The sequence below is a fragment of the Zootoca vivipara genome, chromosome Z (genome assembly GCF_963506605.1).
Source record: "Zootoca vivipara chromosome Z, rZooViv1.1, whole genome shotgun sequence".
In the NCBI taxonomy this organism is placed as follows: domain Eukaryota; kingdom Metazoa; phylum Chordata; class Lepidosauria; order Squamata; family Lacertidae; genus Zootoca; species Zootoca vivipara.
The window spans coordinates 31,605,200-31,617,197 of record NC_083294.1 but is presented as its reverse complement, the minus strand read 5'-3'; the positions used below and the strand labels follow the sequence as shown (position 1 = coordinate 31,617,197).

Genomic DNA, 11,998 nt, shown 5'->3' with positions numbered 1-11,998 from the left:
ACTGGATACAGGACTCCAGGTGTGGTCTGACTAAGGCAGAATAGAGTGGAACTATTACTGCTCAGTGGGTTAGGTACGCAATGATGCAGGAATGAGACCGTCCAGCTGTCCTCTTCTCAAAGCCCTCTGCCCCCCACTCTGACTGCAGCCTGAGGGCCCCCACACCTGGCATCTACTGTTCTAGGATGTGCCCTCCCCCTCCCCTCCCCCTTGGCTTCTCTCAGCAGCAGGAAGAGCCTGCCTTGCTGCTGGTATGCAGGTCAATCGCATGGCCCAGCACACAGTGCTCCAGCTGCTCCTCGATGGCCAACACCTGCCGCACAGCTTCCTCAAAGGCCACAGCCACATTGGTGTCGTCCTTGGCACTCGTCTCCAGGTAGGGGTAGTTGCCGTGCTCCATGCACCAGGCCTGGGCCTCTTCGGAGGTCACCTGCCTCTCCAGCTTGTCCACCTTGTTGCCCAGAACCACAAAGGGGAAGTGGTCGGGGTCCTTCACATTGGCGTAACAGATGAACTCCTTCTGCCAGTGACCCAGGTTGTCGAAGCTCTGCCGGTCATCCACGCTGAATGTCAGCAGGCAGCAGTCAGCCCCCCGGTAGAAGGGAGTCCGCAAGCTCTTGAAGCGCTCCTGCCCGGCTGTGTCCCAGATCTGGAGCGTCACAAAGCGCCCATCCACCTCCAGGTCCCGGTTGAGGAACTCAACCCCAATGGTGTGGAAGGCTTGCGAGTCAAACTTGTTGGTGACGTAGCGGTTCATAAGAGAGCTCTTCCCAACGCCGCCATCGCCCAGGAGGATCACCTTCAGCAGTAGCGACTTCCCACTCATGGCAGCAGAGGAAAGGTCTAGAGGGAAAAGGCAGCCTCCGTTAGTGAGAAGGCGGCTGGTAAGGAGCCCCTGGCCGTGTCTCTCTTCCGCCACAGTAGAGAGAGGAATTCTGCCTGGCACTGCTGCATTTCCAGTGCCTGCCAGGGGCAAAGGACCTTTTTCAGACTGAGGGCCACAATCCCTGCCAGGCAATGTTCCAAGGGCCGCATGCAAATGGGTGGAGCCAAGGGGGAGAAGCTGGCAGAGCTCCACACTCCACACACTAGTGAAAGTTCCAAAGGCCAGACAGAGAGGTACGGAGGGCCGCATTCACCCTCTGGGCCTGAGGTTCCCCACCTCTTTGATATGCCTATTAATTTGTGGTACTTCTTGCCACAAGGGGTGGCGGCAACCGCTGGCTTTGAAGAGGAATTCAATAAATCCACAGAGGAGGATGTGCAAAAGTCCTTTCTATAGCTACTAGCCCATGTGACTGCATGCTGCCTTGAAGGTATCCTCCAGGATTCAGGGATGCCATGTTTCTACATACCACGGGCAGAAGGGGCGATGGTGCTTGCATTCTGCTTGTGGATTTGTAGGAATGACTTAGACTGAGTCTGACCCACTGGTCCATTGAGTTCTGCCATGACTGGCAGCAATGGCTCTTCAGGCTTTCAGGCAGGGGACAATGCCCAGCCCTTCCTGGAGATGCCACCAGGGACATCTCTAGGGCCTTCTGCATGCCAAGCAGGTGCTCTGCTGCTGAGCTAACATAAAAAAGCAAATCCAGCTGGCCACTATTCCAACAGAAGGCTAGACCAGAAGTCAGAAGGCCTCTGATCCAACAAGGCTCCTCTGATGTCCCCAGGGCAAGGGCTGGTCTACTATGGAACTAACTTAGCTTAATCCCAGAGGGCCCCCAGAAGCAACCTTTGTCCACATTTGGCTTAAAAAATTGGGGTATAGTTGAGCAGATTTGAGTGACATGACTCAAATTGATAAATTTTTTGTTGCAAATATTTCAACGATCCCAAAGCTTGAGAGCCATTAGCACCGATGTTTGTAAAGGTGTAGTGAACAACCCCTTTGAAGAAGATAACAGTGGTTACGTGGACCTCGCTGCTCACTGTGAAGTTCAAGCTTCAGGGCCCCCAGAATGTAGGTCTGCCACTGCTTCAGGGATGCCAACTTGAATAAAACGTTGGAGGCAGGCAGGTAACTCCCAAGACACGCACCATTTGAATTGCAACACCTAATCACTTTGGGGGGGAGGGGCCAGCCCCCTCAAATATTTTATTGTGGGGGAGGGCCGAAGGGACCTCACCCCTTAGGAGTTAGCCCCTAAGTGCAGGGCAGAGAGCCAAAGGGTGACAAGGAGTGTGGGTTCTCCTAACCACACTCCTTCAGTGTAGGCTTTTGGTTTGCAATTACAGCTTTGGAAACTGGACGACTCTGCTGGGCGGACAAAGGCAGCCTGAAAGTAAGCCGGTTGCCCCATGCCGACAGGGAACACAGCAGTGAGGGCAGAGGGCTGGCTGAGTGCCCACCTGCAGCGTACCTGTACTGTGGAGAGAACAGTCCCACCTCCGGGGCAGCCTGGCCAATGCCACACCTACACATCACTGAAAGGCAAGGCACGTCACTCAGCTTGTTATGCATGAACTGTCCCCCCACCCCACATGGTAAGTGTCCCTTTCGCTCCCCACATTGTCTCTTGATGGGCAGACCTGCCACTTTGCAAAAGCCCCCACAAACAGCACGACATTCTGCTGAGAGCATGAGCAAGCATTTGGCTCTCGGAAAGCCGCAGGCCCTGACATCGTTCTTTCTGTGGGCATGGCTGGCACTGCCATTGTGCAGACTACCCCCCCCCCCCACGGGGTGCTGCACACAGAGTAAGGGAGAGGGGGCCAGAACTTCCTTCCCCTGCTCCACCCACTGGGGGTGATAGCCCTTCTTTTCCCTAAGGTGAGCCAGAAAGATTGACTTTATTGTCCTTTTATTTACCAAGGAACCTAGTGCTACCTGCTCTCCACTGGAAAGTGGCAGAGTGGGCCATACTAATAGCATGGAAATTAAGAGTCTGGATCAGGCCAAGGTCCCCACCCCTCGCATGAGAAACTTGCAAACAGGAGCGCTCAGCGGTGGTTTCCAGCAACCGGCATTCAGAAGCATCACTGCCTCCGGGAGTTTAGATTTTAAAAGGGCGGATCCCTTTGCAAACAGGACAGGTTGGAGGGGGCAATGGATCGAGGCAGCTCCGGTGTGCTCGGAAGCGTCTCGGTCATGCCCAATGGGCTAGACCTGAGGGCAGGAATCCCGCCGCCCCCCCTCAGCAGAAGCAGCAAGAGGGCCCCGAACCCCCATATTTGGGAGGGGGGGAGGGAGGCGCATCCATCCTCCTCCCCAAAAACCGAACCATCAAACCACCCTCCCTCGGATAAGACCACCTAGGCCGGGATCTACCTGACCCGCCGGGATCCGCCCATTGCCCACCCGTCCGGCCTCCCGCGGCAGTGCAAAGGGGGAACTGGATCCTTCCCCGAGGGAGGGCCCAATGACACACCATCTCCCCACGAGGCCTCCACGCAGCGCACCTGCCCGCCGCCGGCCTCGGACGGGTCTCGAACGCGCGGCCCGCGCTGACCGGGCCGGGAGATCAAAGGCGCATCTGGAGCCGGGCGGGCCGGGCGAGGGGGAGGGACCCCACCGCGCATGCGCTCACTGCCTGCGGAGACCCGAGCGTCTTCCGCCAGCATCACTTCGCGGCTGCGGCCACCAATAGGAAGAGAGCCCGCCTCGCCCCCGCCCGCCCCGCCCCCATGCCGCGACAGGTGTGAAGCAGGTGCGCCGCCGGGGACGACACTTACCCGGCCAAAGGCAAGCAAAGAACGCGGGCAAAGAGGCGGGGGGGCGCGCGCGCGCCCTCTTCTCTGCCAGGTGGGGAATGCAGGAACAACAGGAAGGGAACACAGTGACACTACGTTAAGCTAAGGCAGACCAAAAGCCCACCTTAGTTCTGTATCGTCTGTACTGACAGAGTTTCAGACCCAGATCTCCCTCGGAGCCACATCTGGAGGAGGAGGTGACATGTGGGATTATTGAATCTGGGACGTTCGACATGCAGGGCAGATGTTCTGCCGCTGAGCTACAAGGGCCCTCCCCCAACAGCCAGCCCGGTGGTGGCCCTTGAAGAGGCGTTGTGGTTCTGCAGGGGCCACGGGGTGAGGTAGGGAGGGTATTGTGCCAGTGGCAGCAGGCCTACATTATTGGGGCCCCGAAACTCAAACTCTGAGAGGGGGCCCCTTTTGCAACCAGCAATGACGTCTGGGTCACGCCTGTAGCTTTCTTCAGTGGTGTTGTTCCTCAGCAAATCACTGCATATTTGTTTGTTTTTTAAGTAGCTACTACTTCTCAGATTTTGAATAAAATGGCTCTCCTGGATTATCTCACCTGTCCAAGTCACTAGAGTGAATAAAAATGCCCCGTGCCTTAGTTTTCAAGCCTCATATTGAGTAAAAGATTCCTGTATTGCAGGGGTTGGGCTAGATGACCCTAGAGCCCCTTCCAACTCTACAATTCGATTATTATTCTTTCTGTTTTTTTAAAAAAAAACAATGTACAGTGGTACCTTAGTTCTCAAACTTAATCCGTTCCGGAAGTCCATTCCAAAACCAAAGCATTCTCAAACCAAGGCATGCTTTCCCGTAGAAAGTAATGCAAAACAGATTAATCCGTTCCAGACTTTTGAAAAAGCAACCCCTAAAACAGCAATTTAACATGAAATTTACTATATAACAAGATCATTGATCCATAAAATGAAAGCAAAAATCATTGTAATGTACTATGAATTTAAAAAGATAGTACTGTAGATGATAAAAATAAAAATTTAAAAAAAATTTTGCTTGCACTGATGATAGTCATTGTTTGGATGGGGTGCTTTTATCCATTTCCGCAGGCACACAATCAATCAGCTGAACTGGGTTCCGCACAGTCACAAAAACAAATTAACCCAAAAATGCCTCAAAAGCAAAAACAAAAAATAAAGAGCAAAACAAAAGCTCCAAATGCAGTGGTACCTTGGTTCTCGAACTTAATCTGTTCTGGAAGTCAGTTTGACTTCCGAAATGTTAAAAAACCAAGGTGTGGCTTTTGTTTGGTGCAGGCGCCTGAGAAACAATAGCCAACACCTGCATCAGACTTTTGGCTTTTGAAAAACGTTCAAAAACTGGAATACTTCTGGGTTTTCGGTGTTTAGGAAACAAGGCATTTGAATACGAATGTAATGTAACAAAAAGTAAGGTTAAAAATGGATTTTTGAATTTAAAAAATGGAGAAACTATATGATGCAGTTGAAAAAGATTGACAATGGCGCCCATGAAGGGGTGGAGGGAAGTCTAAAGATTCAGGGAATACTATATGTTTATGGTTATAATCAATATTTGAATATAAATGTAAATTGTAAAACTGAATATATCTTTTTTTAAAAAAAAAAGACTCAACTTGACAAACATTGCACTGATTATCAAAGAATTTTGTTCAACACAAGTCCATCCACTACATTAAAATATCCATATTGACTTTCAATTATATTTTTATTGCTTCTTTTATTTCTAAGTGGATTTTAATCGCATTAAAAATTAGAACTGCATGTATTTTTTTTTAAAAAAAGGTTGGCATCAAGCACTGCACATGACAGCTGCTAAACAACAAGCATTAAGGCCCTCAACAATTTTCAAGTGGTCCGGGGCAGTGAGGAAGTTGGCAACCACCACCCTGGGTATTAACTTGGTTGTCCAGCATTTTCTCCCACCCCACCCCACACATTCCCTGCCTGTCCTAACAAATTATTTCATACTATAATATTTCTGTCACAACTTTTACTCCAATTCTTTCTGACAACTTATCAAAAGATACCCTCCTTTCCTCACATATTCTTTTCCGCAGCGGCACCTTTTAAGCCAATTTATCCTCCTCCTTCCCTTTAGTATATCTCTCTCTAAACTTCCCTATTAAATAAATGTTTTAAAAGGAGGACATTTTCTTTGGCACTTGCAACATCTATCTGCTTCATTTCAAACACCAGAGAGGGAGAAACTTATATTTATTGCCGGATTTGAGAACGTTCCTCTTCTTGTGTTTCAAGAAGGTGGGCTTTTTTCAATTTGCTCTGCTTCCTGCTCAGTTTGACCTGGTTCTCAGGTTTTAATGATAGGGCTCAAACAATTTTCTGACCACAGCAACGTTCACAGGATTTCTCTGGATCACTTCTTGTTTGATCATTGCTGCCCATATTAACAAGCCTATCTGTTATCTCTGAATTCAGTTACACTGGCTTAGATCAGTTGTATGTCCTTCGGACCACCATTTTTATTTTTATTACACTCAACGACTGAAGATGAGTTTGGAAATTGGCAGTACTAACTCCAGAGATGCCAGCCTAGATTCTGCCAGTCTTTCACTTTGGTGATAGGGGCCTTTTGGTTTACGATGCTCTATAAAACATTGTATACAACGATGGTGGCGCTTTTTAACAGCTCTGGCTGACCTTACCATTAGGCAGGGTGATTTCGCTCCTTTACACAGCAGTTTCTTGGAGACCTGTACATTAAAGGAAAGACAAAAAAATAGCCAGTGATATAGAACTCAATCCTAAGCAAGTCTACTCAGAAGCAAGCCCCAAATGGGACTTCCTCTCCAGAATGGGCTCATGCAGACTTCTGTTTTCCCCACTGCTTTCTCCCAGGAAAACCTGCGGTTTAGCATTGAATTGGAACAAACAGCAATAGGTTTTTTTTTTGCGGATTGCTCTTTGTTCCAATATAGCACTAAATAGCAGGTTTTCTGGGCGGAAGCTGTGCAAAGATAAAACTGCTTGGACCCATGCCTGACAAGCACGGGACAAACAGAAAACTGCTTTCTAGGCACAAAACAAATAGAAGTGTGGGTGATCCCTAAGTTTATTTAGGATTTGCAGCCTTCATTTGCTTGTATTCATGCCACCCCAAAGAGGAGGGCCATTTGGGATTTTCTGCACCCCAGAGGCTTGGTAAGCAACTACAAGAGTCAGAAGCCATTTGAATGCCACAAAAACTGTTTGGGGTTTGCAAATTGGTCTGTCTCCAGTTGTCTGACATGCTCCTTAGCTTGGGGAGAACAACATTTGAAGTCAGCAGATCCATGTCTTCAAACAAGGGTCACCATACATCTGTTGTTGTTGGTTTTTTTAAGCAAGTGCAATAATAAGCAAAGTGGGAGGGGACCCCACCAAGTGTGGATTGGAGAAGATTGCTGCGATGTTCCTGTCCTCCCTATCCTGTGACTTTTTTTTTTAAAAAAAGTTTTTATTAAAGAATTTTCATAGTTAACAAGGTTACATACAACTTTATACAGGCCAGCTGCATTTGGTGTGACACCCTGCTGTCATAGACATTGTGAGATTGTGCAGAGGTTTTGTGCCGGCTTTGTGAGGTTAGGCTCTTCATTTGTCTGTCTGTCCTTTTTTGGTGGTGGTGCGAGAAGTTGGAGAACCCATAGCATGGTTGGTTGCATTTACAGTGGTACCTTGGTTTGCAACCACTTTGGATTACAACCGTTTTGGATTACAGCCACGTCAAACCCGGAAGTGCGTGTCCCTTTTTTTGGATTACAACCCGTTTTTAGGGGGGAGGCCCCATTGGCGAAAGCGTGCCTTGGGTTACAACCTGTTTTGGTTTACAACCGAACCTCCAGAACGGATTATGGTTGTAAACCAAGGTACCACTGTAGTTGATTGCAGTGTTTTGATTGTATGCATGGGAGAACCTTTTGCCCTGCCCTGATTGTGTCATTAAAGGTAAAGGGACCCCTGACCATTAGGTCCAGTCGTGACCGACTCTGGGGTTGCGCGCTCATCTCGCATTATTGGCCGAGGGAGCCGGCGTATAGCTTCCAGGTCATGTGGCCAGCATGACAAAGCCGCTTCTGGCGAACCAGAGCAGCACGTGGAAACGCCGTTTACCTTCCCGCTGTAGCAGTTCCTATTTATCTACTTGCATTTTGACGTGCTTTCGACCTGCTAGGTTGGCAGGAGCTGGGACCAAGCAACGGGAGCTCACCCCGTCACAGGGATTCGAACCGCCGACCTTCTGATCAGCAAGCCCTAGGCTCAGTGGTTTAACCACAGCGCCACCTGGGTCCCACCTTTTGCCCTGCCCTGATTGTGTCATAAGGCATGATAAATGCCTGTGAGTGGCAGCTGGTGAGGGCTCCAGCACCTTGGATAGTACCAAGCAGACAACTCAAGCAAAGCCTTTTATCCAGTCTTGGTATCCCAGCCCCCTCCTTCTTCTTTGCCTGTGCTGGCAAGCAGGACCAAGAAGCATGAAACACGAAGCCACTCTTCTCTTCAGCAGAGTCTGGTGCAGGCATTGTTGTTCTGGGAGTCTCTGGATCAAGGAGGTCCCTGCTGACGGGCACTGGGGATGGATCTGAGCTCAGTGCCTCCATAGCTAGTTCTGCTGCCTCTGTGTCAGAGTCAAGGCTGCTGCTGGTAGAAGTGGTTAATGACAGCCCCTACCCACCACTTTTCTCTCAGGGAGAGGGCAAGAGGAGCAGTAGGCAAGGGATGGGCTAAGCAAAACACTCTCTCCTGCTGCTTTTCTGTATTAATTAGGTAAAGGTAAAGGGACCCCTGACCATTAGGTCCAGTCACGGATGACTCTGGGGTTGTGGTGCTCATCTCACTCTATAGGCCGAGGGAGCCGGCGTACAGCTTCCGGGTCATGTGGCCAGCATGACTAAGCCGCTTCTGGTGAACCAGAGCAGTGCATGGAAACGCCATTTACCTTGCCGCTGGAGCAGTACCTATTTATCTACTTGCACTGCGTGCTTTTGAACTGCTAGGTGGGCAGGAGCTGGGACCGAGCAACAGGAGCTCACCCTGTCGCAGGGATTCAAACTGCCGACCTTCTGATCGGCAAGCCCTAGACTCTGTGGTTTAATCCACAGCACCACCCATGTCCCTCTGTATAATTGCCCCCTCTCAAATGCTGCAATGGCTAGCATTCAGCAGTAAGATGGCCAGAGATGGAGAACAGTCGTGTCCCTATAAATCTTCTGATGCAGCTGAAGACAAGGCAGACCATTTAGCTGCAAATGCTGATGTGGCAGAAAACAGCTTTTTTTTTACAACATTATGAGCTGCGCTAATGATCTCAGTGCTGAAAAGTTTCTCACAGTTACTTAAGTGGAGGAGTTAACACCTGCCTTTGATCCTGGACTTTAACCCACAAAATGTCCTCCTGAAAACTCTGGGTCCAAATCTGGACACACACACACGGCACAACAAACAATATGCTTGTGAACAACGTAGGTGGAGAACAGGCTCATCAAAGTGTTGCTGACCTACACAGGAAGGAAAATGAACATGTATTTGTGTTTTGCTCAAGTACAGGCTTGCTATATGCCAGGAAAATTCCTGACATGTGCTGGTTTTGGGGTGTAGAAATGGCATCAGGGAGGAATTTTGTCAAGGAAAACCTTGGTGTATGGCAACACGATAGAAAAAGCAGCGGAAACAGCTCAAAAAGCTTTAAATCACTATTTTGGGGTTAGGTTTGTGGTTTCCTTAAAAAACTTTGCAGAATTTTACATTTTGAGTCAAATTCCCTACTCAAAAACCCTACTCAATTGTAAACCCATCAGGACAGAGACCTGCCTTCTTGTTTCTCTCTAAAATAGTGTTGATAATGGAGAGGATAAATGGATTAGTTGACAGTGAAATTCTATGCATGTTTATTCAGAAGGCTCAATGTGTTCAAGGGGACTTACTCTGCTTGGATTGGAGCTTTGGTTTCATATTATATTTGTGGACATGTTTTATGTTTTTAGTATTTGATTTTCTGTTAAAACAATCAAAGTGGCTTGCACACTGGTGGAGGAAGAGGGGTGCAGGGGAGCGCAAGGCCCCTGGCACCACGATCCTGGTGGGGTGCCATCATGGCTGCCCCCCCCCCGTGCTGGGTGCCATGCCCATGCAGGTGGTGTGCCACCCCCCTGCGTGCAGCGCGCCACACCCCCGGGACGTGCACCATGCCCCTGCAGGTGGCGCAACACGCTCCAGGGATGCGCACCACGCTCCTGCGGGTGGTGTGCCACACCCCGGGGGACATGCCACACCCCCTGGGACGTGCACCACCCAGTCCCAACTGCTCTCTGCCCCGATGCTGGAGCATGAAGCTCCACCACTGGGGTTGCAATAAAATAAGAAAATCCATCAGAATAAAACTGAGTCATTAACAGCAATATATTAGCAGCACATAAAATATTAATGGATAGCATTACAGAACTAAATGCTCATACAGATAGCATTAAAAGGGAAAAAAATCCCCTAATAATGTATTGTTATTATTATTGTTGTTGTTGTTATTGTTATTATTAAAAACATATAACGACAATAGTATTAATTTCATTAACTTGAATTTCGCATAACACGGTTGTTAAAAGTTTTTTAAATGGCGGATTATATATTAAAAACTAACCTGGTTTTTAAAAAACAACAACTTTGCTAACCCACTAAAGAGGGAGCTTAGCAGATCTTACCTGGGATATGCTTACCTGGGAGGAAACTCCAGTCTTGGTGTCACAAGGGGGGGAGAGAGAGAGAGAGAGAAGGATGTAAACAAATCTATAATTATCATACAGAAAAATAACATCCTTCCAGCTGCCTTCTTCAGCTCAGCAGGCTTACTGCAAAATTCATTATCGGACGTTGCATTCATAGTCACCTTTATTGTCTGCTGCATTTACAATAATTAGACCCATAAACACTGATTTATAAAAATGACAAACAAGAGTCCCCAGTAAAGAAGAAACATGAGTTCTCTTTATGGCTCAGCACTTCACAGAAGCTACACACAGCAGGCCGAGAGCAGTCATGTTATTTTATGGTTAAATTAAAGGATCTCTCCCCCTGTGGTCTTTCATTCAGCTGCTGTCAGCCACTCAAAAGAGAGACCAGGCATCCCAGATAACAGGAAGTACTAATTCTGTTTTTCGCATCTTAATTTCTCTCTCATGAATGCCTAAGCAAGAGGGATGGTAAAACAACGAGAGACCTAACATTACATGACCAACCAACCTCATGTGAGGGGTGTTTCTGTGACCAAAGCAAAACTGTCATACTTCCTTTTTATTTTTGCAATTGCCAGGAGGTGTAATACTTGTAATGCAATCTCATTATATTTATCATACTGATTTTTTAAAATATGTATGCTGTTATATTTGCTATTAAGTTGTTGCTTTATTATGTTATTATGACATTATTCTCATGACAGTTGCTTTTGATATGTATTCCTGCTTTCTTTGGCCTCCCCACTTGAGCTTTCCCCCACCCCACAGACTTAGAGACATACCGTACTTAGTGATAAACCTGCTCTGCTGGTGAAATGTTTTGCACCAGTGGAACATTGCTGAGCAACAGAAGGCATGAGAAGGCTGTTGGTACCTTTGCTGTGAAATAGATTGTGTCATCTGTTACGCAAAAGGTTTCTGCTTGTGCAGCTGTTGGATGGAATGCCTCTGTTGTTCAACATTAAAATTCACTTTCTGGTAGTGCAAGAAAGAGCCTGTGTTCCAATGGAGAGAGAAGGCTGGATAAAGCCCATTGCCTCCTGCAGCTCTTCCTACAAATAACTTAGTCCAGTCACATGTTTCATTAGTACTGATAACACTTGTTAGGAGTAAAGTGATTTGTTGCTGTTTCTTTGCCCTGGACTTATTTCCCCACTGAGCTTATGCTTCTGGGGAAGCAGGGGTCCTGGTTCAATGGCAGGGAACCTGCCCAAGTCCCAGGAAGATACATTGCCAGTAATCCTGGGATAGATGAGCAAATAGTCTTGGGGCAAAACTGCAGTCTTTTCCAGGCTTACCTGGAGATGCCAGGGATTGAACCTGGGACCTTCTGCATGCAAAGCAGATGCTCTGCCACTGAGCCACAGACTGTTCCCAAGAGCTCTTGCAAATGCTGCACCATATAATTCCACCTTGGAGCCAAAAGAGCGTTCTCCCCTCCCCTGCCCCCTCTGTTATTGCAATGTGTATGGATTCAACAGATGGCAACATTGAACACCAACCAAGGAAGTACTGGAAATGGTCAGGTATCGTTTCATATCTATGATAACCCAAGGCAGCCTTTCCATTCTCTTGAAGAGA

At 48.1% G+C, this 11,998-nt stretch overlaps 1 protein-coding gene and 1 non-coding gene across 3 annotated transcripts; both read right to left on the bottom strand.

Annotated features, from left to right (window-relative positions):
- Positions 1–212: 212 nt before the first annotated feature.
- On the bottom strand, positions 213–3,491 carry RAB9B (RAB9B, member RAS oncogene family). Of its 2 annotated transcripts, XM_035113048.2 has the most exons (3): positions 3,372–3,468; positions 2,364–2,427; positions 213–843 (listed from the first exon to the last, which is right to left on the bottom strand). In XM_035113048.2, exon 3 carries the CDS (start codon positions 824–826, stop codon positions 221–223), a length of 606 nt encoding a protein of 201 aa, XP_034968939.2. In that variant the 5' UTR covers positions 827–843; positions 2,364–2,427; positions 3,372–3,468; the 3' UTR covers positions 213–220. The 2 variants fall into 2 exon arrangements, with proteins under 2 accessions (XP_034968939.2, XP_034968940.2); XM_035113049.2 differs by lacking the exon at positions 2,364–2,427 and having other exon boundaries at positions 3,403–3,491.
- Positions 3,492–11,716: 8,225 nt separating this feature from the next.
- TRNAA-UGC (transfer RNA alanine (anticodon UGC)) lies at positions 11,717–11,792 on the bottom strand. The gene has a single exon. It is a non-coding gene; the product is annotated as a tRNA-Ala (tRNA).
- Positions 11,793–11,998: the final 206 nt, after the last annotated feature.